General features: G+C 40.1%; 1 protein-coding gene across 1 annotated transcript in view; it reads left to right on the top strand.

The window, feature by feature from the left end:
• Positions 1-20,788, top strand: part of UQCC1 (ubiquinol-cytochrome c reductase complex assembly factor 1) — a 93,448-nt gene that overhangs the window by 25,276 nt on the left and 47,384 nt on the right. The window contains exon 6 of the mRNA XM_084645176.1: positions 16,671-16,728. Coding sequence (XP_084501302.1) covers positions 16,671-16,728 — 58 coding nt within the window. The remainder of the gene's footprint in view (positions 1-16,670; positions 16,729-20,788) is intronic.

Genomic DNA, 20,788 nt, shown 5'->3' with positions numbered 1-20,788 from the left:
AGAGTTTTAAAATAACAAAAAAGGAAAAAAGCCTCTCACTGGTCGAATAGCAGAGAGAGAAATTAAAGTGGATTATCACAGGGAGAGCGAGCTTTAAAATAGAAATTAAAAAGCATCTGACCCCAATGGCTGTCACTAGTTAAATACCAGCAATTCTGGGACAATCAGCCGTGAACAAGCCACACCTTTTGACTGAGCCAATCAGAAGATATTCTTCAGACACGTCATAGAATATTAAAATGAATGCATTTTCCTGAACCAGTGAAAAGTTTGTCTAAAGCCATTGCCTTTTAGGGACTTGTGCCAGGAGTCTTGATTTTCCTGACTCACTATGAACACAGCAGGTTTTTGCATAAGGATGTATCAGAGCTGAAGCAGTATGCCCCTTCCCGCAATAAACGAACTGTTTAAATTCTAGAATTAGAACTGAAATGTCATACCCCAGATAGAGAGATTTCAGTAATATTTTCTTTAAACAGATGAATGAGATTAAAAAATGCAAGTTTTTGAGATAGCGATATTGTGTAGAAAGACCCCAAACTTTTTTTTTAAATAGTGCTTTTAAAAATTTGCCTAAATGAATTGCCCACTGTGCAAAAGCATCCCCAACCAAAAACTGCTCCAAAGACTTATTACTGTATGTAAAACACAGTCGAATTTGAAGTTTTAGAGTAGCAGCCGTGTTAGTCTGTATCCGCAAAAAGAAAAGGAGGACTTGTGGCACCTTAGAGACTAACAAATTTATTTGAGCATAAGCTTTCCTGAGCTACAGCTCACTTCATTGGATGTATCTCATTTGGATTAGTCTAATTTGAGAGGCTAGTTGAAATGAATTTGTGAGAGTTGCTAACACTTTACCAGAGATAAGAGTGCTATTTCTTCCTGACTTTAAAAGAATTTAGATTTTTTTTTTAACATAGTCACGCCAAGTACAGTTTTACAAATAAACTTAAAAGATTAGCATAAAAAGCAGGGCATTAATAAGTGCTTTGTAGCACACACTTCTAAAGGTAATGGGGGAAAACGGCATTGTTAAATGTAAGTGAAGCAGCTTTGTAGATGTGTCACACACAAATTTTTAAAGGTAAAATAACCAAAATCCATGTCTTAAGGATATTTTTGTAGAGGGCTAAGTGAAATAAAAATGACATTTTACAGAGGCTTATCATTTGTATATTGTGGAGAAACCCTTTGTGAGAGATACTTTTTCCTTTTGCTAAAGAATTGTGTAACTTCAATAAGGGGGTGTTGTGGCATAGCTGAAGAAATGAGCCCCTCCTTTCTTCTAAAAAAAATAACAGTTGCAACAAGAGTATTTTTAATCATAGGATTAAAATTTCTGTAACATCAGTTTACAGGGTATTTGTAAAATGAAGATTTTGGGGGGTAGTATAATATCACTTATGTTTACAGATGAAATATAAACGTTTTTTAAAAAGACAAGCTATAGCTTTATAACTGCATAAAGGAAGGAGATAAGGACTATTCCTATCTTAAGAAACATATCCCCTCCTCCTTTTGTCTAAAACAACTGTCTTTTGCAGCGAAATTTTTTTAATCACAAGATTAAAATTAAATAAAATGAGAATTGAAATAAAGTGTTAGTATGAATTTTAATGACAAATTTTAAAAAGGCTCGACTGGTTCATTGCATTTGTGGTAATTAAATCTGCACTGGATCCCAGCATTACACAATGTCCAGCAAGAACATTCATTGAGTTTTCCACCTTGTTTGTGGCTTTCTAGTGAAAACCAGTGTGGCCAGATAGTTGCCTTTTCAGGGCAATGCAGATCACAGTCGAAGTAAATCTACAACTTCTTAGGATCCAGTTACAAATTCTGTCAGTTTTCACATGCTTAAATCATTAACTACTTCTTTAACTTTGAGTACCTATTTATCACATAATTCGTTTTGGTTTGGGTTTTAATTCTGTAAGAGAACTGACTCAGGAAAGTTTGAGATATAAAAATAATACAAAACTAAGTGTGCAACAGCCCCTGTTCTCCTATTCCCTTAAACAGAAGTTCCTCCTTATTTAGGGAGGAAGACCAACGGACTTTTGAAGTGCTAGCCCTAAACTATTGGCTAAGAAAGTATTGTGTAAAAAAGGATAAGAACAGACCTGTTGATTAAAGATGGAAGCACCTTGAAGCATGCCTCACCAACACCATCAGTCAAGCAGCTCATGAAGAGATGTTATACGAGCAAAGCTGAAGGACTTGAACACACATCCCAGTGACACAAATGATGTTTGAGACAGGGCATGGGAGTAGAGCAACAGAGATAGTTGCTGATAAACAACAAGGGCAAAGGGACAATGTGGAGGGGAAGCATGAGGCAAGACCACTGACCCAAGTTTTGTTTGAGACTCTGGACCCCAACCAGAAGACCCCAAAAGATTCAAATAGTGAGTTGTACAGAGATGAGTTATAGGTATGTTGCATGTAAGAATGGTTAGGTGCTTCGAGGGGACCTGGCCATGGTAGCTTAATTTGCTAGAGCCTTTTGGATTGAGACCATACAGAGGCAATGTTCTTTGAAACTGCAAACTGAAGAGGTCTCTTGACACGCAAAGTAAAATGTTTTAAAAGTACATTATTAAAAAAAGTACATTGATACTTTAAATTTTTCAGCATTTGAGCATTGGTTTTTCAGATATTGTGGAGAATCTGGACACTGACAGCTACAAAGGAGCAAATGGATTGGGCCTGATCTGATCTTACCCAGACCCAAACAAGATGCTCAATAGGATGTTGAAAGAGAAGGGGATATTTATTCAATAGGCATGTACTAGCTAACATTGACGAACAAATATGGTATCGAGCCTGTAAGCCTAAAATCATTATGCAAGCAGTTGTACAAGTTGATGTCAGGGAATCATCAAGCACTGTCTGAAAGAGAAGCAATTTAAGCACTGCCCAGGGGCTGTCATAGAACCCCCAGCTAGAGGAGTCATGACTGTGTGAACTGGACTGTAGATGATGTGAACTATAAAATCAAAGAGAACAGTAATAGAAATATGTCAAAAAGAAAAGGAGGACTTGTGGCACCTTAGAGACTAACCAATTTATTAGAGCATAAGCTTTCGTGAGCTACAGCTCACTTCCTCAGATATGCATCTGAGGAAGTGAGCTGTAGCTCACGAAAGCTTATGCTCTAATAAATTGGTTAGTCTCTAAGGTGCCACAAGTCCTCCTTTTCTTTTTGCGAATACAGACTAACACGGCTGCTACTCTGAAAGAAATATGTCAATGTTTCTTCAACTGTGTCCAGATTTCTCTCTATATATATATCCCAACTTCTCAAAAAATGGTATTGAAAATTAATCCATACAGGGGTCCCCAAAACTAGTTTTTAAATTAAAAAAAAACAACCCTGTATTTGACAATTTTGATGAATACCCCATTATAAAACATGCTAACACATTTTTAATTTACAAAAACTAGTATAGTTCATTTTGTAAAACTTTTTCATTAATCCTTTGTTAAAAACAGTTGCTTGAGCAAAAGAATGTCACTACATAACAAGTTTTGAAATTTTCTCAGATCCTTTAAATTATAATGCACACATTTGTGTGTGAAATTCTGCTGTTCATTTGTTTAAAGAAAAAATTACTGAAAATTCTCTAACTGGATTAAAACTAAAGGATGCCTCTGTGTTACAAAATGATGCATTAACTATGTTCTTAATGTCATGTTTAGATCCACTATAAAAACATGTTACTATAGCTTTATTTCTAATTAAAGTTCTTTTGTTGCAGGGGGCAGGGAGGGGCAGATTTATTCAGATATGCCCTGGCTCTGTTTTACTGCAGTTTCACAATTCTTTAGCAGATGGAAAGAATGGCTGTCATAAAGGCATTGCCTCCCCATAATTTACAAATGATAAACCTGTGCAAACTGTCCTTTTTATTTCACTAGCCTGCTACAAAATATCCCGAACTCATGGATTTTGATATCTTTAAAAGTGTGTATGTGACGGCTACAAAGCCATTACCATGCCTGAAGAAGAGCTCTGTAGGTTGAAAGCTTGTCTCTCGCCAACAGAAGTTGGTCCAGTAAAATCATAGAATCATAGAATATCAGGGTTGGAAGGGACCCCAGAAGGTCATCTAGTCCAACCCCCTGCTCGTCGCAGGACCAATTCCCAGTTAAATCAGTTAAAAGATGATACCTCACCCACTGTGTCTTTCTAAGCACTTTGTACATTTAGTTCTAATGCTCCCCATTAATTTTTTTTTAAATGGCCATCAAACCAAAAGTATACACATCCAAAAATGAGAGGGGTGTGGAACATAAACTAAGAAGGGGGCTTGGAAACTTGTCAGAATTATATGGTGATGAAAGTTATAAAGGTCTCCACTTCTAATATTAAACATAAGGACGTTTCAGAAAATAATTGTTGCCCCGTTGACATGAGCAGTTAGCCAAAAACCAGGGCCTAGCAAAGTTGATTCCATTAGGATGAGAAATCAGTGTTACGAGTCAGGTGTATTCTGGGTGTAATCTTGTTTACAAAAAAAATACACACTGTCACCGTTGGCTTGATCACAATACAGATATAGTAAGCAGTTTCCTTGCCCAGAAATGCCTGCGTCTGCCACTCTAATGAACTCTGGGCCCACAAATCTCTGTCTCTGCTTCCTCTCAGGTTTACGCTCACCATTCCTCCTGGCTTTCTATCTCTTTCCACGTGCACAGGCTGCAACCAGTCTTCTAGGCGCTGTGTTTGCAGCCACGGAAGGCCATTTATCTATCTGGGTCAGCTCATGCTTGATTTTGCAGTTTAGGGACTTGGTGGTAGTTTTCAGTGTCTGCAGCTGTGTTTATTACATAAAGGGACTTGGCTGCTCCTTTTGTTGAACCTGAAAAAGTGCTTGGCATACCCATTGGCTTTAATGAGGTCTGTTATTGTATCTAAGACCTTCTCCCTGCCCCCATCATGGTAGCACAAGAAGTTCTCATTTTTCATTGTACCTGACTGATAGCGCTCAGCCTACAGTAACTACACCAGACTTTACAGCATCCCACAGAGCTTTCTTTTTCATTCCTCTTATGAGCTGCATGTTTGTTTGGTTTCTTTGGCTGAAAAGGAACTGACAGCTGGAGGCTGTGCAATTCTAGTGATCCCTCTTCACATGATGCTCACTCCTGAGAGGTGTAATGCTTTGATTTACTAGTTGGCTTCTGAATCTCGTCTTAAGCTGCAGGAGAAATTGTCTATAACCTTTACCTTGTAAATAAAGTTTAATGTTTTGAAAACTGTTATATCTGACTGAGCATTTTGGTGGGGTCGGAAAGGTAGCAGGGTGTTGCTCTGTGAGTTGAAATTCAGCTGAATTTTTTTTAGCCATCTATAAGGTTCCTAGGTCATGGTATAATCCTTAACCAAACACTTGACCGGTAGGTGGCAAGATTCCTTTCTGTTGTGGACAGCTTTGCTTGAAAAAGGACAATAAGTTTAGCTGCTTTGAAATCTTAGCCCATGGCATTCTTGCTAGCTGCAAATTGGGAGATCTGATTTTTCCAAAATTCTGGGTGTCTTTCAGTTTTTGCATGATTTTGTTTTTTTGGGTAAGTTTGTCACATTTAACAGCTTGAAATTCCACTGTCTTGCCCTTCCTTTATAACTTTTTAGTTAGCCCTGCAATTTGGTAGCTTTAGCCTCACATGAGGTTATGGGAGATAGCAAATGGTCAGCTTGTACCTGTAGAGAGTAAAATAGTTTTTTTAATAAGTTACCCCTTGTGCAAGGGTCAGCAGTGGGAAATAGTACCAGGAATCTGAAAAGGTGTCTGCTTCATCTAGCTTGTCATGCACAGCAAAGGAAGCTAATTGCACATTTTATTATAATTTATTGGAGGGTAGCTTTATTTTCCACTGATTTTTTTTTAAAACCTTTCTGATTAAAAGAAAAACACATTTAGCACTCTTTCCGAAGTTTTTCTGTTACATCCAACATAAATATTCCAGTTTCATGTGTTTTAATGGTTGCTAGATGGCAGATCCTCCTAGTACTATATTTGATGCTATGAAGTAAAACTTGCACAGAACCTTAATATTGCGTAATTGAGTATATACAATGTATGCGAGTTGACATTGCTGTGAGACCTGCTCATTTAAAAAATGTGTATAGTAGATGTTGATTAACATGAAGTTGCATATCAGCCAGATCTTAGAGTTTTCCAGATGCAATAGTGGCTCACCAAAGTCTTTTTTTTTTAATGTCATCTTCAACAATTTATTTTCTTTGATACTAGTTCTCCAAGGTACTCAGATTTTTCCACTTGTTCTAGTTCTTTGTCTCCAACTTTGATCTTTTCTTCTTGTCTTCCAGTTGCCATATTTTTTTGGCTTCTCTTCTTCATGCTCTGTTTGGATTTGGTAAGCCCTGGAAAGCCAAAGACATTTTGATAAAAACAAAAATCAGTGTACAGAGACAGTTGTCTTACCAGTACTGCTATACGTGTTGAAATGTTGGAGTATGAGGAAGGCCAATGGATGTTAGATATTGACTGCAGAAATGAACTGGCTGAGGGGAATACTGAGAGTTTCAAGATTGCAGAAAATAAAAAATGAAGTGATAAGAAAATGGCTATAGCAGGAAATAACACTGTTACAGAAATTTCAAGGAAGCTGACTGCGATGGTTTGGACAAGAATGGACCTGGAAAAGATCTCATACATGCCACTACATATCAGTGTGCAAGGAACTAAAAATAGAGGAAGACTGAGGATGCGTTGAATAGGCACGATGGAGAATGACCTAGCGAAAAAAGGTTTAAAGATAAATGAAGCCGTGAAGTTGGTACGAGATGAAGTGGTGGAAAGATTTCATTTGGCCCCATTGTTGCTGAGCTGATGGATGGACATCAAGAAGTAGATCAGCCAGAATGCAATTAGCCCAGCTTTTGCCATTGCCCACCAACAACAAAAGAAGCAAACCTAGTGAACAATGAACAGTTGCGAACCTAGTGAGCAGTGAACAGAGGAGAAGCAAACAGAGGGAGTATGCCTGGGATCTCACCTAGGGAGAGAGACCACAGAGTTTTTGCCTTTCAGGCTTCTGGGAACAGTAAATACATCGTCTGAAAAGGCTCTTGATACCGTACAAGGAAGAAAATATGGATTGTGATGGATCAGCTGTTTGTCTTTCTACTGGAGGACAGAAGCGACTTCGTCTGTACAAAATGCAAGCTGGTCTCCATCCTGAAAGAAAAGGTCAAAGGACTGAAGGCCCAAGTATCGACCCTGCATTGCAGCAGAAAAAATGAAGACTTCCTGAATAGAAATCAGGATTTGTGTAGCCTGATTTATGGATTATAGATTAATTATATTGATTACTTAAGAATTCCCAGTTATTACTCTGAGGTTTGACTTATTCTTGTCCCAAGATCAGGCCCAGTATTATCAAAATTATTGTTCCTTTGGGAACCCTGATGTGCACAGTTGCAACACTCACACTTTAGAAACCTTTCTGTATTTGTAATAGTTTATTAATACATTTAGGAAAGTCACAAGCACTCTAACCCAGCAAGGTAGCAATAACACAGAATACACATCTCTATATACTCACTCCATCCCTTTCAGAACAACCTGAAATGTTAGCCATTATCTTCTTCATTACCATCACCTTCCTCGTCATCACCAGTGGCCATCATCCTGGCACCTGCCAAGGGCTACATCTCTCTCTCCTGCTCAGAGGCTGGGAGATCATTTTTATAATACGTTATGTTGAGGCCCAACGTAGTTATTCATAGGCCACTATGCCTAATGCATATTCAGTTTGGGTATTTCCTCTCTTCCTTATTTGTATTTCCTCACCTTACTAATGTTGGGTGCCCTTCTACAGGATAGTACAGCAGTTCTCAAACTTCATTGCACTGCATCCCCCTTCCGACAAGAAAAATTGCTATATGACCCCAGGAGCAGAGACCGAAGCCTGAGTTTGCCCAAGCCCCGCTGCCCCAGACAGTGGGGCACCAAAGCTGTAACTCAAGGGCTTCAGCCCTGGTCTTGGGGGTCTGAGTCCCGCCACCCAGGGCTGAAGCCGAAGCCTGAGCCCCACTGCTCAGGGCTGAAGCTCTTGGGTTTTGGCTTCAGCCCCAGGAGGTGGGGTTCAGGTTTTGGCTTTGGTCCTAGGTGGCAGGGCTCAGGTTACAGGTCCCCGTGCCCAGGCTTCAGCCCTGGGCCCTACCATCTCTAATGCCAGCCCTGGTGACCCCATTAAACAGGGTCACAACCCACTTTGGGGTCTCAAGCAATAGTTTGAGAACCGCTGGGTTAATATATTAATATCATCTTATTATCAAATACATCAGTTTGTTGCCATGGCATTCTTTTCAGAGTAAAAGCCGTGTTAGTCTGTATTCGCAAAAAGAAAAGGAGTACTTGTGGCACCTTAGAGACTAACCAATTTATTTGAGCATGAGCTTTCGTGAGCTACAGCTCACTTCATCGGATGCATCCAATGAAGTGAGCTGTAGCTCACGAAAGCTCATGCTCAAATAAATTGGTTAGTCTCTAAGGTGCCACAAGTACTCCTTTTCTTCATGGCATTCTTGTGGTCAGACATCTGCAGAGGTTCCTATCTTAAAGTAGCCAAAAGCTGCCGTTAGCTCATATTCCTGTGGTTGCTGGGTGTCAGTATGTACAAACTTCCCCCTTAAACACACTATTCCCAGGTCCCCAAAACTTAGTTGGGCCATTGATCTGTGCCAAAGTTCATAGGCCTCAAGCTTTATGCTAACTGCTAAAAGCCAATGTCTTACAGGAGACAGACCTGCTAAATAAAATAAATGCTAAAGCTAGGTCTATGGGCCACATTCTGGTATTGCGGGCACAGCATGCCAAAGAATCGGAGAGGGCAGTGCAATGGGGACTGAAGAACAGGGAAGAAAACTGGCAGCCTGTGACCTTCTGAAGGAGGAGAACCAGTATACCCCCAACACAGATAGAGATAAGCAACTGCTTTCAGGCTCTCTGCACAGGTAATACTGTTGATAATGCCTTGGAAAAGTCATCTGAGGAAGGGGTTAGAAGGGATGGGAGTTTCGTGACCACCACTTCCAAGAGGAGGAGCAGGGTGGTGGTGGTCGGGGACTGAGTCCTCTATCTGCTGCCCAGACTGAGAATCCCTAGAAGTGTGCTGCTTACCTGGAGCTAGAATTCAGGATGTGACAGAGTCTGCCAAGACTCAAGTCCTCTGAAATTCTTACCTAAGGTGCATTGGTTTCCATCTGAGCCAGTATATTCGTCTACCAATATTTTTTCCTAAACCAAATAAATCTTAGCATGAGACCTCCTTTCATATGTTAGATGTAAGTCGGACTTTGGCCTTTTACCTGAATAGAACCAAGCAATTTTGGATATTGCCTAAACTGTTTGTCTCCATCGCAGAAAGATCTAGGGGGTACACGATGATTTCACAGAGGCTGTTAAGATGGTTGTCTGGATATATTACTTCTTGCTATAATGCAGCTGGTGCTTTGCCTCCCCAGAGGATAACAGCACATGCTGCCAGATCGCAGGCAGCTTCCACAGCATTACTCCAAATCATTCCAATATCTGAGATATGCGTAGCTGCTACATGGGCCTCAGTGCATACCTTTTCGAAACGCTATGCTTTCATCCACGCCACCGGATGTGATGCTGCACTTGGTAATGCAGTGCTGTCTTCAGTCTTGGACTTGATTCTGAAACGCCCTCCTCCCTGAAGTGGAGCACCCAGAGGGGCACGACTTGAAGAAGAAAGGGTTACTTGCTTTGTTCAGTAACTGTGGTTCTTTGAGATGTGTGTCCCTGTGGGTGCTCCACTATCTGCCCTCCCTCCCCTCTGCTTTGGACTGTACTTCGTTGGGCATTTGGACAGAGAAGGAGCTGAGGGCGGTTCACCCATGCAGCCCGGTGTACCCTCAGAGAATGCCATGAGGTTGCACAGAGCTCATGCATGGGCCAGATGGACACTGCTAATGAAAAATTTCCTATCAAGGTACACGCACACCTGAAGCGGAGCATCTATAGGGAGACATCTTGAAGAACCACAATTACAGCACAAGGTGAGTAACCCTTTCTTCTCTGGTTGAGAGAAACTGGCCATACTGGTGTGTTGCAGTTTTTGTTATGATTGTGGTTTTAATCATGTGGAGAACTTGATCCTGCTCACATTTGTCAATGGCAAAATTCCAGCTCACTTAAATAGTACAGGATCCGTCTCCTAGAGACCTTAGATGAGCATCTCATGTCTTTCTGTGTACTTAAATCAAACCAAATAAATAAAGAATAGTCTAGTTAAAGGGAAATTTACAACAGGTTATTTGAGCCATCCTTTAGAAAATGCAAATCCAGCCCTAGTGAAGCCAGTAAAAAGGAACATAAGCAATGGCAGATAGTTGTAAAGTGGGAATTAAAAATAGGGAGCGAAGAGGGATATTGAAGAGCAAATAGAGAGAGACATAAAAACATAACAAGAAATTCTTTAAGTATATGAGAAGCAGGAAGTCTGTGAGAGTATTGATGGGTGCACTGGACTACTAGTGGGTAAAGGGAGCAACTAAGGAGGACAAGGACATTGCCGAGAAGCTAAATGATTTCTTTGCATGTCTTCCCCACAACTAATACTAGAGAGATACCAACCAGGACCTATTCTTCAAGTAAAAATTAGAGGACACTTTCAGAGACTGAAGTGTTACGAGCATATGCTAGAACAAATTGATACATTTTCAGAACAGCAAGTCACTAGGACCAGATGGTATCCACCGAAGAGTCTGTGGGAATCAAGTGTTTGAGGAATCAAGTGCTTGAGCTGCCTGGAGATTGAACTGCCGTGCATTTGGCTGTACGTAAACATGTTTGTTGTTGTATTTGTTTTTCTGTAGCACTTAGTCTCAGGGCATGGCTACGCTGGAAACTTCAAAGCGCTGTCGAGGGAGCGCTCCCGTGGCAGTGCTTTGAAGCGCGAGTATGGTCACGCGCGAGCGCTGGGAGAGAGTTCTCCCAGCACTCCTGGTAATCCACCTCCACGAGGGGGTTAGCTCCGAGCGCTGGGAGCGCGGCTCCCAGGGCTCGGAGCCTGTTTAAGTAGCTCTTTAAAGCGCTCTGACTTGCTGCACTTGCGGGTGATTTTTCACATCCCTGAGCCAGCAAGTTAGAGCGCTATAAAATGTAAGTGTAGCCAAGCCCTCAGTGATGGGCCAGGACCATCTTGTGCTAGGCATGTGCAAACACATAGATACAGAAAGACAAGGGGAGCACAAGGAAACAATGAGACAACATTGGTCAGTATGATGGGCAGCTTCTCAGCCTACCAGCTGCCTATCTGTTTGCTTTTTTGTAAGCAACATGGCAGAGGAGAGTTTTAAGGAGGACAGTGAGGTAGTTTTGTACGTTTACAGGGAGCTCCTCTGATGTGTTAGGGGCAACATGGAAGACAGCATGAAAGTGCTAGTTTGAAAATTTAACTAGTCGCTGGGAGCTGCCATCTTGCTATCAGGAGTAGATGTTTGATTATGACCAGTTTACCAAGCAGTGGGTGATCCTGGGAATTGCAAACCCATAAGCCTACTTCAGCATCAACTAAAATTGGTTAAAACTAGAATTATAAAATATAAAATTTCTTTAGATATGATATGAACAAATCAGCAACAGCATCTGTAAAGGAAAACTGCCTCTCTAATCAACTAGAATTCTTTAAGTACATCAGCAAAGTAGTGGATAATGGAGGAACAGATGTTGTAAATGGCTTAGAATTTTTTAAAAAATGGCAAATTCCTCAGATGGCACAAAATATTTAGGTTAGTCAAGATTTGAGAAATCTGTGGGGAACTTCTGAGGGACATAGCCAAGGTAGGAAAATGGGCAGCATGAAGGCAAATGAAATTCAGTGTTAAGTGCCAAGTTAGTGCGCATTGGAAGGAATAATTTAAATTTATCATATGCATTGTTGGTTTCTGAATTAACTGTAGACACTCATGATAAAATTCAAGGTATCATTGTGGATGGCTCAATTTAAAACCTTTGTGCAATGTGCAGCAGTGATCAAAAAATAAGTAATATTGAAAATATTATCATTCCATTATATAAATTGATGATAGTGCCTCACCTGGAATATTATTTTCTGTTCTAGTGTTATAAGAGCAGAAATAGAAGGGGTCCAAATACAGGTAGTGAACATTATTAGACACATGGAGAAACTTCCATATGAAGAGAGAGTGAAAAGATTGAGACTCTTTACCTTCTGGGGATGAAAAGAGGGAAAATGGTATAAGTATGCAAAAAATAAACAGTATAGCGAAGTTAATTAGAGCTCTTCTAGTTTCCCTCAACTAGGGGGTTGTCCATTTTGGATATGCTTTTGACCAACAGGGATGAATTAGTTGTGAATGTAAGGTGGTCGGGAACTTGGGAGGAAGTGATCATAATCTGATAGAATTCAAGATCCTATGGAAAGGAGGGCATGAGAACAGCAAAACAAGGAAACTGGACTTCAGAAAGGTGGATTTCAACTGACTCAGAGAAATAGTAGGCAAGGTCCCATGGAAGGACCAATTAAGAAGAAAAGGAGTCGAGTGGGGCTGGCAGTTCTTAAAAGATGTAATATTAGAGACTCAACATCAAGCTATTCCGTTACAGAGGAAAGATAAGAAGAGCCAGTGTGGCTGCATAAGTAGCTTTTTGGCTATCTAAAACCCCAAAGGGATGCATACGGGAAATGGAAGGAGGGGCATGTCACCAAGGAAGTGCACTATTCCCATGTATAAGTATGTAGGGCCAAAATCAGGAAAGCCAAGGCAAAGAATGAGTTACAGCTGGCAAGGAATGCTAGAGACAACAGGAGGGGGTTATTCAAATATGTTCAGACCAAAAAAACAGAAAGATCAAAAGACAGTGTGGGTCCGCTGGTTAACGGAGAAGGTGACGTGGTAACAGAAGATGATAGGAAGGTGGAGCTTCTCAGTTCCTACTTTGTTTCCGTCTTCTCATAAAAAATGTGATCGGATGACTAGCAAAGTTACCATAGATGATAAAGGGGAAAAGATGCAGATCAGGATAAGTAAAGAACACATCAGAGATCTTCTGACCAGTTAGAATGAATTCAGATCAGCAAGGCCTGATGCTGTTCACCTGAGGGTACTGAAGGAATTAGCTGAAGAAATCTTGGAGCCCCTGGCACAAATATATACAAACTCCTGGATGACAGGAGGGGTCATGGAAGATTGGAGAAGGGTTCTACATTTGCCCATCTTTATCTGGTTGTGGAGAGGGAGAGAGAGGAGGAGGAGGAGCTGGGGAACTATAGACCAGTCAACCTGACCTCGATACCTGGGAAGCTAATAGAGCAATGTGTAGAGCATTCAATTTGCCAATCCCTGGAGGATGAACGGCGTGATCACTAGTAGCCAGCTTGGATTTACCAAGAACAAATCCATTTCAAACCAGCGTGAGTTCCTTCTTAGACAGGGCAGCTGATTTGGTGGATAGGAGGAATGCTGTGGACATAATATTCCTGGACTTCAGCAAGACTTTTGACACCATCCAACATGACATTCTGATAAATAAGCTGGAGAAATGCGGGCTTGTCAGAACTGTTGTTAAGTGGACACATAATTGGTTAAACAACCACAAATGAAGAGTAGCTATTAATGGAATGATGGATTGGAGGGAGGTCTCAAGTGGAGTTCCACAGGGATCTGTTCTGGGTCCATGTTAACATCTTTACTAATAACTTGGATGTAGGAATAGAGAGCACGCTGATCAAGTTTGCAGATGAGACAAAGCTGGGGGGGTTGCCAACACTTCGGAGGATAGAGCTAAAATTCAGAGGGATTTTGATAAATTGGAGAACTGGGCAATACACAACAAAATGAAATTCATAAAAGACAAACGTTAAGGTGCTACACTTAGGGAAGAAAAACCAAATGTACAAATACAGAATGGGGAAAAACTGGCTTGGCAGCAGTACTACTGAAAAAGATCTGGGAGTTGTGGCTTGCAACCTCAACGTGATGCGATGCTGTTGCAAAAAAAGCGAATGCCGTTTCAATTTGCATTAACAGAAGCATAGCATGCAAGTCACAGGAGGTGATAGTACCACTCTACTTAGTGCTAGTTAGGCCTCAGATGGAGCACTGTGTCCAGTTTTGGTCACTAATGTATAGAAAGGATGAAGAGAAACCAGAAAGAATCCAGAAGTGAGTGACAAAGATGATCAAAGGGATGGAATGCAAGCCATCTGAGCAAAGGCTGAAGGAACTGGATATGTTTAGTTTGGAAAAGAGGAGATTAAAGGGGGATATGATAGCGGTCTTGAAATAGCTGAAAGGCTGCCATAAAAAAGCTGGAGAAAAGTTGTTCTCTTTTGCCAGAGAGGGCAAGACAAGATGTAATGGGTTCAAACTACTGCATAGCAGATTTAGATTAAATCTCAGGAAAAACTTCTTAACTGTAAGAACAGTAGGACAATAGAACAGACTGCCTCAGGAGGTTGTGGCAGCTTCTTCACTGGAGGTTTTCCAAAGGAGGCTGGATAGCCGTCTGTCTTGGATGGTTTAGACACAACAAATCCTACATTGTGGAAGGGGTTAGACTAGATGACCCTTGCAATCCCTTCTAACCTTATGATTCTATCATTCAAGAACAAAGGGTCAAAAAAATTTGAAGGCAACACATTTAAAACTGTAAATGTATTTATTTATTTTATTTTATTTTTTTACAAAACACATATTTAATTTGTGGCATTCATTGCCACGAGGCATCATTGAAGCCAAAAGGTTTGTAGGAGTCAAAAGAGGATTAGACATTTGTCTGTCTCTCTCATTCTCTCTCTCTCATCCTGGAACATCTTTGCAGAGTTGGGGAGCAGTACAATGTCACCACTCATTCCTGTCCATGGCTTGTTCCTCCATTAAACCCAGCCTGGTTATGTCTCTGCATATGATGTCCTGCCATCTAGTTGGTAGTCGACTTCTAGGTGGGACTGACCTTGGTTGTGCTTGCATTATTTTGTTTGGCATCTTGTCATCTGCAATGTCCCCCCATTGTAATCTTTTCGATTTGTAACCAATCTTATACCTTGATTTCACAACCTACTCTCCTTCTAACTTCTTCATTGGTCTTAAATTCATTCCATTTTACACCTGCCATCTTTTGAAGAACTCTCTGCCTTCAGCCTTGTGATGGCTGCTTCCAGACCCTAGAGTAATACTGTTAGATATTTATACAGATAATGAAAACATACTCAGTTACATTAGATACAATGAAAATAAATTGCAGCCTTTGGGCATCTATCTGTACAGGATCAAGGATATAAGAATAGTCCCAGTAAACAAGTTGTTGAGTTAGTTTTGTAATGTATGTGGCATATACAGAATACATGGCAGTGTGGTATGGCATAAAGGTTTTATTGGCATTCATTTGGGATTGGCTGATATTGAAAACTCATGTTGATAAAATCTTTATACTACATCATTCTATATTCTCTGCATAATATATGGTATGCACAAGTGAACAAAAATATATGAAAGATTGCATTTAACAAGGAAAGCAGAATACGTATTTTCAGCTTGACCAAATTAACACAGCAGAAAGAACCTTTAAATTTTGGAATTCCTTAATTGAATGCTTGGTTCCACAACCTGAATGTTGCATTAACATTAGCTTTTTGCACTTAATATAGAAAGGCGCCTAGTGTATCAGCAGGTCAGGTTGTTAATTTGCATGTGATTAGTCGCTGTGCTTCTAAAACTCCCAGCTGTTTACTTTAATTTTCCCAGTTTATAGACTGGCTGTTAGGATCTCTGGGCATATGAACAATGAAGGATTTAAAATACCCAAATAGTAAATAAACAAATTAATATTTTGTCAGAGATGACACTTAAAGGACCTCCATAGCCTAATGAACTCCTTTTTTCCCACCCCTTCAGAAAAACTTGAGAGTGAAATTCTCCCTTGTGCAGAGACCTACATGAGATCTGTGCCTCTTTGACTTACAAGGTGCATAGGCTTTGTGTGGCCCGCTTTATAGAGGTGAACTTTGTCTTGGGTAAACAGAAGAGCCTGTCAGTATTCTCTGAATGTCAACATACTCTTCCTCTGTCAGACCAAGGGAGGAAGTCTGTTCCAGAACAGGAGGGGACTTGACATATGCAGACAGGCAAAAGAAGGAACTGGTAGCAAATCTGTCATAACTGATCTCAACAGTCAGGTTAAAGCATGAAGAGTGAGACAGTTTCTGAATTAGCAGGTGTGAGGTCTGAACGCAGATCAGATTAAGAGGTATGGTATGGATAGAAGTCTTCTCTGTGCTAAGAGAGCTAGACGTGGAAAGAGAAATGGGACTTCCTTATTATTATTTTGTTTTAACATTTAGAATGTGTAGCACCTAGAGGCTAGCCAGTCTAGGTGCTGTCCAAACATACAGTAAATGACAATTCCTTCCCCAAAGAGTTTGCAGTCTAAAAGGTGAGGAAAAAATGGTTTTCGGAGCTCTCTGTGGAGTAAAACACAAATTTCCGGAAGTAGACTAAGCAGGATCTTCTGATATATGTTTAGTGTATGAAACAAGTTGAAGTACAAAAATATATTTAAAGTAAGAACTTTTCTTTAAAATGTAAAAATCAATGGAAAACATCATGCAATTTTTTTGTGTTTAGTTGTGTTTTGTTTTTCTCCTAGGGTGCCATATGCCTGATACATTGAACTCTTGGTTTCTAGTAGCCCAGCTTCATGTCTGGTAAGTGAAAGTTATAATAATTTTTTTTTATTTTCATGATGCAGACTGAAGCAGTCCTGTCAGGTCAAAAAGCAGTTCCATGGTTATTGACAAGAAATATTCTATTTGTTTTGTTAGCTTGTTTGTTTTAGCAAATTTTTATTAAAGGTCAAACAGACCCAAAGAGAAACTAATATTTGTAGTATTCTCAAAAATCCTCAGTAGCAGAAAGAGCATTGCCATGAGCTTATCAAAAAGCCTCACTCAGACTGGATGGAAAACTCTCATTTAGCTGTTTTAGGAAAAGTTTACATTTACGTAAAAGTGGTTTAAATTGTGAGAATTTGTGGTGATTTTAATTGCTGGCTGTCAGAAACCTTTAGCAAATTATAGCACTGACATTTACACTTGCACCTCTAAAATGGCCATGCAAGTTCAGTAAATGCCAGATTGGGTGCATGTAAAAATATTTAATGCCATAAGCAATATTTTTTTCTTCATTTGTGAAATAAGTAGCCAAAAAAAATCTAATTTTCATCTAACATAACACATTTGAAAAGGTCAGAGGGACGTAGCAGGGACACACAAGGGAATACAGTATTTTCCAGACTGCCAGTTCTCTTAGGAGCCTAATGTCTGAAGAATTAAGTTTACTACTGTAACCTATAGGAGCTATCCACAGGCCAAAAGGAATTTCTGGGAAGAAATAGTCACTTGGCCCAGCAACCCTGTCCCCCTCATTTTTCTGCATCTCTTATTTCTCTTTTTTCCCCCTTAATTTCCAGACTCTGAAATGTATTGAGAGTCTTTGCATCTTACTTCTTTGGCAGCTTATTCCACTCAAAAAACTCTTAACATAACATTTGAAACCTGAAGTGGATATATATGAATATGCTGTGTGATTATTTAATGAAAGGCCCTATTGTATTGTATCTTTTTGGTCACAGAGTTGGGATTAGTGTGAGCACCTTAAATAATAATTTCCTGACTATTTGGGTTTAAATTTTCAACCTAAAACTATGTTTGTACTCTATTCCCTTGCTTTTTAAATATGTGTGAATCAGACTGAGAAACAACTTTGGTCTTAAAGAAACTCCAAAAATATTTAATGGAAATATTAAAATTGCCTCTGTTTGCCCTTCCCTTAATTTCCCTTCTGTTACCTCACTGAAAGATTCATTCCCCCTAACAACATAAACAGAACCTCTTGCAATTATCTGTGTGGGTAGCCAAAGTGCTGGAAAGAGTGTATCTTCAAAGGTAAGGCTGCTACTGCTCCAAATAGCCTGTTATTACTTGCAGCTAACCATAGGCACACGTGGCCTCCCAGATCTTCACCCAGTCACGTGCTTCTCCTTTTCACTTCCAGTCCAGGTTCTGCTGTACCCTAAGATGTTTGCGGTTCTTTCTGAAGATATATTGGCAGTTTCTTATATCCTTCTATTTTAGAGGAAGGGGAGTTCATGGTGCTTTAATGTATGTCTTGCATTGTCCATCAGCCTTCTTTAATATTTCTTTCCATTGCACCTTCATTAGATTTAGTTCCTTAAAACCTGCTTTCCTTATATCTAATAGTCTTATTTTGCTGCACATTCTCCTCCTTGGTCCATTCCTATCCCCTAATTATATACAACTCTAAACAAAGTTTTTTTCTTTTTCAAGTACTTCAGGAAAATTATGTATGCTGCTTAGCAATGATTTGGCCAAACAATGCATATTTAGCTACTTTAATCTTTCCTCCTAATTAATTGCCTTCAGCCCTCTGGTAATTTTCGTTGCTGGTTTCAGATTTCTTTCCAGTCTTTTGACATCTTTCTGTTGTTGGAGTTCCCACAACTGAAGACAATGTTCCAAGGAGGGTGATGAGCTATTTATGCTAAGGGACTATGTTGGCAGAAGCCAAAATGGGTATAAATTGGCCATTCGTTCCTGGATAAATGTTTGATTATACCCAAAGTCTATGAGGGCCAGTGTCTTTTCACCCTCTTCATCTGAGATGGTGAGTTTCTTCAGGCTTTTACTTCAGGTCCTATTCTCTCCAGTTCAGAACTGCCCAAAGTTATACTCCTTGTAGTGGCAGTCGCGGAATCAGTGCCCCTGTTGTCTGCAGGAGTCGTTAGGTCTGTCCCTTGTCTTCTGGCAGCTGTGTTACCTTCTTTCTGAATAGCAGCGAGCCCTTGCTCCTATGTAGGTTTGAGACAAGGGCACTTAAGCGTATATGTGACGGGTTGGATCACAGAAACCCCCTCGGGACTGCCACCTGATGTGCCAAGACTACTTCTGCTCCTGCTTTTCTGCCCTTCCTGAGCCAGACCCGCTAGCGTGCTGCAAACCCAGACCCAGGTCTGAACCACGTTCCCTAACAGTTGTAGGCTTAATTGAAAGCAGCTTGGGAAGTGTTCCTGTCTTTAACACTCAGATGCTCAACTCTCAATGGGGTCCAAACCCCAAATAAATCCATTTTACCCTATATAAAGCTTATACAGGGTAAACTCATAAATTGTTCACCCTCTATAACGCTGATAAAGAGAGATGCACAGCTGTTTGCCCCCCCCAGGTATTAATACATACTCTCGGTTAATTAATAAGTAAAAAGTGGTTTTATTAAATACAGAAAGTAGGATTTAAGTGGTTCTAAGTAGTAACAAACAGAACAAAGTGAATTACCAAGCAAAATAAAATAAAACATTGAAGTGTAAGCCTAGTACAGTAATAAAACTGAATACAGATAAAATCTGACCCTCAGAGATGTTTCAATAAGTTTCTTTCACTGGACGCCTTCCTAGTCTGGGCAAAATCCTTTCCCCTGGTACAGTCCTTGTTCCAGCTCAGGTGGTAGCTAGGGGATTTCTCATGATGGCTGCCCGCTTTGTTCTGTTCCACCCACTTGTATGTCTTTTGCATAAGCCGGGAATCCTTTGTCCCTCTCTGGGTTCCCACCCCTCCTTCTCAATGGAAAAACACCAGGTTAAAGATGGATTCCAGTTCAGGTGACATGATCACATGTCACTGTAAGACTTCATTACTCACTTGCCAGCACACATGTATACATGAAGACTTACAAGTAAAACAGAGGCATCCACAGTCAGTTGTCCTGGTTAATGGGAGCCATCAAGATTCCAAAGCACCATTAATGGCCCACACTTTGCATAATTACAATAGGCCCTCAGAGTTATATTTCATATTTCTAGTTTCATATACAAGAATGATACATTCATACAGATAGGATGAACACATTCAGTAGATTATAAGCTTTGTAATGATACCTTTCAAGAGACCTTTTGCATGAAGCACATTTCAGTTACATTATATTCACACTCATTAGCATATTTTTATAAAAGCATATAGAGTGCAACATCACAGCATAAGCCTATTGTCACAGAGAAATCTGACCCATGGACCTGGAGGTGTGTTCCTGTCCCTCATGCTGCCGGTTGCTCGGATAACAGTCTGCATTTTCTATCACCACTTTTGGGTCCTTGGCTTATTTCCTTTTCTAGCATATCAGGAGCCATCGTTCCCTTCGTAGAGGGCCCCTGAATGGCTTGAGTTACCAGATAGTCCTCCATGAGATATGTGGCCTCAGCTAGGGTTACTGGCCATTATCTGCAAACCCAGTCTAGACCAGCAGACGGAAGAATCTGTATGAACTGTTATAGGACTATGAGTTCAGCTACCTGGAGTCAATATAAAATCCCAGGCAAAAACTTCAGTGAGATAGATTTTAAGTTCTAAATATTATATCTATTAATTTAAAGCATTGTATTTATTAAAATAAAAACACAATATTCTTCTCTTTGAAAGTCAAGGAATTCAAAGTTAAAGTTATAAAACCAACATTTTGAAAGTGAGAAAACCTTTGGCTTGGAAAGCTTGGGAATATTCAAATACAATTTAACAATAGCTTTAACTCTGCCACTTCACTCTTACTTATTTTCACCGTACTCATGGGAAAACCCCACAAGTTGTTACACAAACCGAAGTCTGTCTTGTTTTATATGGATTGCAATAGGATTTTTTGTTGTATGATGAAGTAATAGGCTAGAGGGTGGATCACATCTCAGGCTCATTGGATGTGTAA

The sequence above is a fragment of the Lepidochelys olivacea genome, assembly GCF_965140295.1.
Source record: "Lepidochelys olivacea isolate rLepOli2 genome assembly, chromosome: 13".
NCBI lineage: Eukaryota > Metazoa > Chordata > Testudines > Cheloniidae > Lepidochelys > Lepidochelys olivacea.
This window is presented reverse-complemented; position numbering and strand designations above follow the sequence as displayed.